The sequence below is a fragment of the Nicotiana attenuata genome, unplaced genomic scaffold, assembly GCF_001879085.1.
Source record: "Nicotiana attenuata strain UT unplaced genomic scaffold, NIATTr2, whole genome shotgun sequence".
In the NCBI taxonomy this organism is placed as follows: domain Eukaryota; kingdom Viridiplantae; phylum Streptophyta; class Magnoliopsida; order Solanales; family Solanaceae; genus Nicotiana; species Nicotiana attenuata.
The window spans coordinates 83,945-91,688 of NW_017674592.1; the positions used below are offsets into that span (position 1 = coordinate 83,945).

Genomic DNA, 7,744 nt, shown 5'->3' on the forward strand with positions numbered 1-7,744 from the left:
TTAATTTGTGCCAAGTTATATCACGTATCCTTAAAAACACATATAAATTCAATTGTTATTCGATTTTAGGTTAAACATCCACCAATAAAGAAAGAAAAAATAATTTTTGTAGTTTTATAGTAAGAAAAATACAATTAAAGTGCACATAATTAAGAGAAAATAATTAAAGGAAAATTCAAATTTAATCACTTTAGGAGCGTCTAAATGGTGTAAAAATTACGCATTTACACTCACAAGATATATACTGGTATCGGGTTCTAGTATTGGGCTTGACTTTAGTTGATTATCGTTTTTATTGCTACAAACTAAATGGAATCTTAGCGACTAATGAGTAATAAAAGATCATGCCTTAACCCAAAATCTAAAGGACAAAAATTAACTGAGAATTAAAGTAGAAGGAGGAATCAAAAATGGAACATCAAGAGTCCACAAAGCTACAATATCAGCTTTAATGCTTGTTTACAAGATTACAAACATGATCTTCAGCCTCCAATTTCATGCACCCTCACTTTCTGATCCACTGATTTATATGCAATCAGTCCTCAGTGACAAAATTTAGTTCATAATTTTCTTGTGTTATATATTTGTCACACGGCTAATTCATGTTGTTGACGAGTGGATTCATCTTCATTGATGCAACAATATTGGTGATTCACATTTCTGCCAATTTTAAGAGAAGAAGATGGCATTGGCATGGGTGGGGATTCCAGCAACATCTCAGTCTGGAGATAAGAGCAATAGGTGTGGAATGTGGTGGGAGTCACGTTTAATTGAAATCCTATCCCGAATAAGAAGTCTACCTCTAGTAGGTTCATCTCGTTTGTGCTAATTCCTCCAACTTTTGCATAATAAGCATTGTTGTAAAATCTGCCAAAATGAAATTTGGATGAGAAAGTAAGGTTACACTTTTTTTCAACGTTTAAGTACAACAACAACAACAACGACCTAGTAAAATTCCACAAGTGGTGTCTGGGGAGGGTATTGTGTACGCAGACCTTACCCCTACCCCGAAGGAATAGAGAGGCTGTTTCCGAAAGACCATCGGCTCAAGAAGACAGAAAAGACGAGAAGAGAAGGGAAGGAACAATATATTAGTACCATCAAACAGAAACCAAAAAAATAATAACAGCATCATAAGAATTAGAATTTTTTTCAACTTTTAAGTACTACTGATTAATTCACTAACGAGGAACTAGGTTAGAAATTAGCATAGCAGGACACACCGTGATACAAATTTTATACACTGATAATATAATAATATGTTGTATACTCTATTTCGAGGGTTAATAAAACATGTTTGTTATAAACAGATATCTATTATTTAATACTGTAACTTAAATTGATAGTGTGAAAAATATTACTATTTCATTATGCAAAACTTGAACTTCACTTGAAATATCGCCCACCTACGAGGTATCACGCCACTCTAGAGAATGTAACTATGCATAGAATTGAAAATACCCCCAAAATTATACTTCCTGCATCCCCAGATGAATGAGATATTTAATGTATAAGAATATTCAGCATAAATTTGTATATATACCTCTAGGGATCGTTTGGTTGGGACACAAGTTATCCCATGATTAATTATTCCGTTGATTAGTTATTCCACCCTCCTATTAGAATAAAAATACTACAATCCCGGGATTAGTTATACCATAATTTTATCTCAACCAAACGTGGGATAAACTCATCTGAAATTTAATCCCGGGATTAATTATCCCTTATCCCCGCACCAAACGAGCCCTTAGAAACTGCTTAGTACCTTAAAACTTAAATCATATTTTAATTAAGTGTTTATAAAAAATGTTTAGAAAATCATAACAAAAGAATTATTTAAATTATGAAGTAGTTGGCATGGTGGGGGTGGGTGGAAGGAGTGGTGGAGGATGACTAATTGTAAACTTAACATCAAGGAATTAAATCGAAAGCTACTGAAAGCAATTGATTACTATAGTAGTTGTGATTTGTGGCAATAGGAAGATTTGAATGACAGCTAATTCATAGCTAATTCGACACCTCACATTAATTAATAAAGTCATTCTAAATCAAGATTTCTGATCAATTTTATCATGCTATGAATAGATATTCCACACAAGGGAATCAATTTTTAAAAAGAATAGAAACCAAAAATAGAATAGAAGGTAAAAATAAGAAGGAAGAAGTCAAAGCTGCTATCTACTCTTTCGTGGAAACAATCGTTACTATCAGATTGGAGCCGAATTAAATTAGAAAAGTATATGTATATAATTAGGGGCAAATATAAATTAGAAAAGGGCTGGATCTATCATTTATATATTTAGATACAAGTTTACTAATTTACAGAGACCATATATATACTTCATTACGCGTTGAGTGCACATATAAGCTAGAAATGACGCCTTCATCTCTAATGCCACACATAATTGGCTCGCGTAAAGACAGAAGAAAAGAATTCGAATGAAAAAAAGTTGATCAGGAATGTCAAACCACTCTAGTTCTAAGCTCGAACAAAAGAAAACTGACAAAAAATGCAAAACTACTCTAGTATCCGATATATATCTATGATAATAATACCTCAAGTAGTAACTAAAATTACTAGCAGACCAACTTTCCTGGGGAATACCAAGTATACGTAGGGGACGTTGTCCCTAGCAAAGAAGTTGTATAGAATTCAACGCTGAAACGTCGTGAGGTCATTTCGAAAATTCACATAGGTTCAGAATTTCTCCACATACTCTTTTTTAAGTATAAATGAAGTACTCATATGGTATAAACATATACATTGTAATTTCCTTAAAAATTTAATTTTTATACCCCGGGCATTTAATTTTTTTTTTTATATATTTTCATGTCACTTTAAAGGGTTAGAATTAGTTTTCTGAAGAAAAAAAAGGTAAGGTAAGTGCAACCTTCTATAACATGTTAAATATATTATATTGATTTGTGTAAAATTCTTTTACACAATTAGATTATTTATTTTCTTACACATGCCTATTTGTTTAACGAATTTTATCAGTTAAGGTCAACGAAGTTCGATTAGTAAGTTACTTAATTATGTCAAAGCAGGATACATGCTTAAACACTACTCTTTCGCAAGAACTTTCAGATTGAAGCACAAGATTCAAGTCAATGTTTTCATGAATTTAAATTGCACAGCTATAAGTACAGAATAATTAGATTGATACTTTTCCTATTATGTAGGGGTCAAACACTAATAGCCTGTTTGGCCAAAGCTTATTTTTGGCCAAAAGTGTTTTCTTTTTTTTTTTTTTTTTTTTTCAAAAGCACTTTTGGGCAAAAATTGAGGTGTTTAGCGAAGCTTTTGGAAGGAAAAAAAGTGTTTTTGAGGAGAAGCAGAAGCAGAAGCAGTTTTGGAGAAGCAGAAAAGTAGCTTCTCTCCAAAAGCACTTTTTTGAGAAGCACTTTTGAGAAAAATACACTTAGAAACAGTTTTTTAAAGCTTGACCAAACACTAATTGCTGCTCAGAAGTGTTTTTCAAACTAATTAGCCAAACACAAACCGCTTCTCACCAAAAGTACTTTTGAGAAAAACACTTTTGGAAAAAAACACTTCTCAAAATAAATTGATTTTTGCAGCTTGGTCAAACAGATATAACAAAATTACTATAGGCATAGATCAGAAATTCAATCCTTTTCTTTTCCCCGAAAAAAATACAGTCCATTAAGAGATAAAATAAAATCATTAAGATCGAGAAAGCAAATTTAAGTTCTTTCTAAAAGTATCTAATTTCCAACCCGTTCAATTATTATACTCAGTTACCATCCTATCTGGCAGATGGACTATTATACTACTGACATTAGAAGTAAGCAATTACTCCATTCCTTTCAATTTATTTGACTATTTTTTTAATGTATTGCATTAAATATATTATGTAGCTATAAAAGCTTGTCATAAAAAGTAAAATGTGAAGTTCACATTTTTGATACAGATTAATCACATAAAATGAAATTGGGAGAATATTAATCACATAAAATCAAATACATTAATAATGGGAAGCAAGAACTCCTAGAAAGCTTTGAGATCATCTCTAAGAGTTTGCTACAATCATACCACATATGTTTTTAATTTATGACGTATTCTGAAAAAGGTTTAACTGACAGTATAGAAAAAAAAAAGAAACAAGAGAACTCACATATCATCCATGAATTTAGCAGAAACCAAGACACTGGTGATAAGCAGGCGATGAACATTGAAAGAATTGATGGGCAATAATGGCTGCCTCTGCGAAAACCGATCAAGATAAATGTATGCCACAACAAAACAAGAAGGGCTACAATTGGCATACTTGAAAATCCTCTCCAAATAGCTTTCAACAGATATAGTAGGCCTAGTAAGTCCATCAAACATAGAGATTTTCTGAGCACTAAATCTGCGGCTTAGATCATTTGTTTCTGCTACTCTTTCAAGAACAGAAGCCATAAAATTAATGACTTTAGGTATTCCTTCATAAGAGGTCTCCAGTTCAGCCATTGATGTAATATGATTCTCAGCTCAATTGGCTAATCAGAAAATTTGGAACAGGACTCTGAAAATTCTCTCTACTTTTCTTCTTTTTTCTGATATATATTCTTATATAAAAATCTGTGTGTCACACGAGGAGAAGTTGGGTTGTAAATTAGCTGTTCTGATTGACCAGAGTGTAAATATAAACTGTCTTCAGGCCAGAGATCGAGTTGGACCTTCTTTTTGTAGTGTTCTTTTACTTCTATTTATAGGAATAACTAGCGTCGGTTGTGATAAATTGTAATAATGTTTACTATGACAGTGACTTATAATTTCAACAATTATGAGGTAATGCTGTCATATCCACGGTGCTAAGAAATATGACTGTAATTTGTATCTACTTTGAAGTTTTTAATAATTTATAATCTAATTGACTATGGAGCCTCCATGTAGTATTGATGAGTTGCCGCTGTGTAGCTAGCAGGCTACCAGTTCACACTTTTACTGAAATATTAAATAAGATTGAGATTAATAAATTCAATGTGATCCAACCATTCTTCACATGTTGTGCGTAGCTGATCACGCCCAACTATGCCTTATAAAAAGGACTCTGCGGACGTTGCAAATATAACCCGAGTATTACGCCCAGGGTCGAATCAACAGAGAGTTAACCTATCAACTGCTATCTTCAGACCCACTAAGTCTTCCGAACCAGCTTCCCAAATATTCGAATCTCAGTTGAGTGTTCTTTAATAACTAGCTTGCAAATAAATAGATGGTTGTAACTAAGTAAAAATTAAAGGTTGTAAACAATTATGAGAAAAAAGCTAAGGCAATGATTTCCCCTATTGATGGAATCCCTTCTGTTTATGCTCATACAAATTTACCCACACATCTCTATCAATCATGAACGCTAATCTTACCGTAAATCTCTCCCGAGTAATCACAGTAATTTACTATTGCACTCTCCCGAGATACACTAGCTTACTTAATTTAGCACAATTCAATTTAGATTGCACCCAAGGCTTCGTTACTCCTAATCCCGCCTTTAAACCCGCAATTACAGATTCCTCTAATAATCTAGGAGTGGTGTTGTTCAACAATACCCTAAATATGCACTCTTTTCCAAGTTATGCACACTAAATAGGCACAACTAATTGAGGATCCTGTCAATTAACTACAACGAACACGAAGTTGAACAAATAAAGATTAAACTAGCAATTTGTATTCACATAAACAAGAAGTTCATCACCCAATAGGTTCCATCAACGCCTTAGACAAGGAATTTAGCTACTCATGACTATGGGAACATAAACTAAGCTTGAATTCATCATAAAATCAAAAGAAAAGAAGAAAGATGTTTAGAGTACTTTCTCACAATTGTTTTTCTTGCTAAGAAACCTAAAAAATCAATACATGCCTCTCTTGGGCGAAGTCTAATGTTTTAAATAGGGTTTAGGTCTAAAAATCCCGTAATTGACACTTTGGTCCCAGAAGTTTCTGCGCCTGCCACGGTTCTGCCGTGGTCGCGGTAGAATCGCGGCCAAGCACCCTCGCGGATTCTCACAACTTCTGCAGCTGCTTCCCACCGCGGTTCTGCCGCGGTCGCGGTGAAACCGCGGTGGATCCAGTTCTCTGAATCTTCGGCCTGTTTTTGCACGGGTCACTTAGGAAATTTCACAGTTGGCCTCTTTTTCATCACTTTTGACTCCAAAACTGCTCCTTAGCCGTCTTTATACATATATTACCTACAAATCATGAAAAGCACTAATAAGAGCATTTTGTCATCACTTTTAGCATTAAAACTACACAAGAAGGTGATTATTTAAGGTGTGATTATAGTCAAATTCACCTATTATCAACACCCACACTTAAATCTTTGCTCGTCCTCGAGCAACTGAACCACACTTCTAGGCCTAACTGCTCAATGCATTGCCCCAATTTATGTCACACCTGCTATTATCAATGATCGACCCAAGCAGTGCACAATCATATCTCAAATGCAGACTCTCATGCCAAGACACACTTGTGTTCACTCTAATTACTCTAACAGAGGTGAAGACTCACTTTTTCTTCCTGAGTCACATGCCCTCACATGAACAAAATTTGAGAGAAGTTCCACACACATAAACTTCAACAACAAGGAACCATATATAGAAAGAATTCACTCACTCTCAGCAAAGAGCATTCACATGCCACACAGACACACCATAAGCTTGCCCTCTAGTGTAATACTCCACTAATCGAGCCATTCAGTCAAAGATCAAGAGGTCTTTATAGGTTGTAATGTAGGCTAAGGGACGGGTAGGATATATTTGGATATAGTGACTAACCTCCCTAAGCACTTTTAATACACACTTCCTTTTATTTCACCTTCATGTTCAAACCAATCATTATTCCACATTTTGTTTCACTTGTGACCCCCACTTTTCTTTAGGTACAACTGGCTTTTTTTCTTTTTTTTTCTCTTCTTTTTTTTTATTTTTTTTTATTTTTCATATTGATTGTACACTGCCAGTTCACCAACCAGAACCTTCATTCTTGATTCCCCTTTTTTCACTAACTCTCTCCCACCCCACACTTTGACTTTTGTATATTCTTTAGTGATTCAAGTGCTTCTAGGAGGTAACGGTTCAAACAATTAGCTTATTCAAACACAGCGATTTAGATCATTATAGGGTTATCAAAGAATAGGCTTCAGGCTCAAAGGGGTTAACTATGGTAATATTCACAGGTGGATTCTCAAGTATAAAGGGTTGCACAAAGAAATGCCTCAATCATCTCTAAAACCAAACGACTTCTATTTCGCTTTGCAAACACACAGGGCAAGTTCTAGGTATCATATGCAAGCATAGGATGCAAGTAACAACTCACACACACTTAGCATGTAACTCATTCCGAATCAGTTCATCAACACAATCATACGAGTGTTCAAGCCAGACAAGATGTGCAAAATTAAGGCATATATTTATGAGTCCACAAACAAGCTTAGATCTTACACCCTTAGTTCGTTTTCTTTGCAAGTGAGCACATTTGGGGTTACATTATGACCTTCACCCATTTAATCCTAAAACTATAAAAGAAAAATCTACCTAACCCGGTTCAAGAAAAACCCTTGGAAAAGAACCGTGGTCAAAAGAAAAACCAAGGTTGAGGTACTACACTACCTAAAAGAAGAAAATAAAATAAAAAAAATTCTACATGGACTACTTCCCTCAAGAGTACTGTCCACATAGTCCGTCATCAGGAAGAGTCCTCTACAAGTTTTTTTTTTATTTATTATATATATATATATAT

The 7,744-nt window shown here is 34.3% G+C and overlaps 1 protein-coding gene across 1 annotated transcript; it reads right to left on the bottom strand.

Annotated features, from left to right (window-relative positions):
* Positions 1-362: 362 nt before the first annotated feature.
* On the bottom strand, positions 363-4,712 carry LOC109218964 (cyclin-U4-1-like). The gene is made up of 2 exons (XM_019383365.1): positions 4,137-4,712; positions 363-867 (listed from the first exon to the last, which is right to left on the bottom strand). The coding sequence occupies exons 1-2, from the start codon at positions 4,472-4,474 to the stop codon at positions 588-590; spliced, it is 618 nt and encodes a 205-aa protein (XP_019238910.1). The 5' UTR covers positions 4,475-4,712; the 3' UTR covers positions 363-587.
* Between the last annotated feature and the right edge of the window lie 3,032 nt (positions 4,713-7,744).

Coding starts and splice junctions, on each gene's coding strand:
- LOC109218964 (XM_019383365.1), bottom strand. CDS start 4,474: ATGGCTGAACTGGAGACCTCTTATGAAGGAATACCTAAAGTCATTAAT. Junction 868..4,136: donor GCTAAATTCATGGATGATAT/GTGAGTTCTCTT, acceptor TCATTTTGGCAG/ATTTTACAACAATGCTTATT.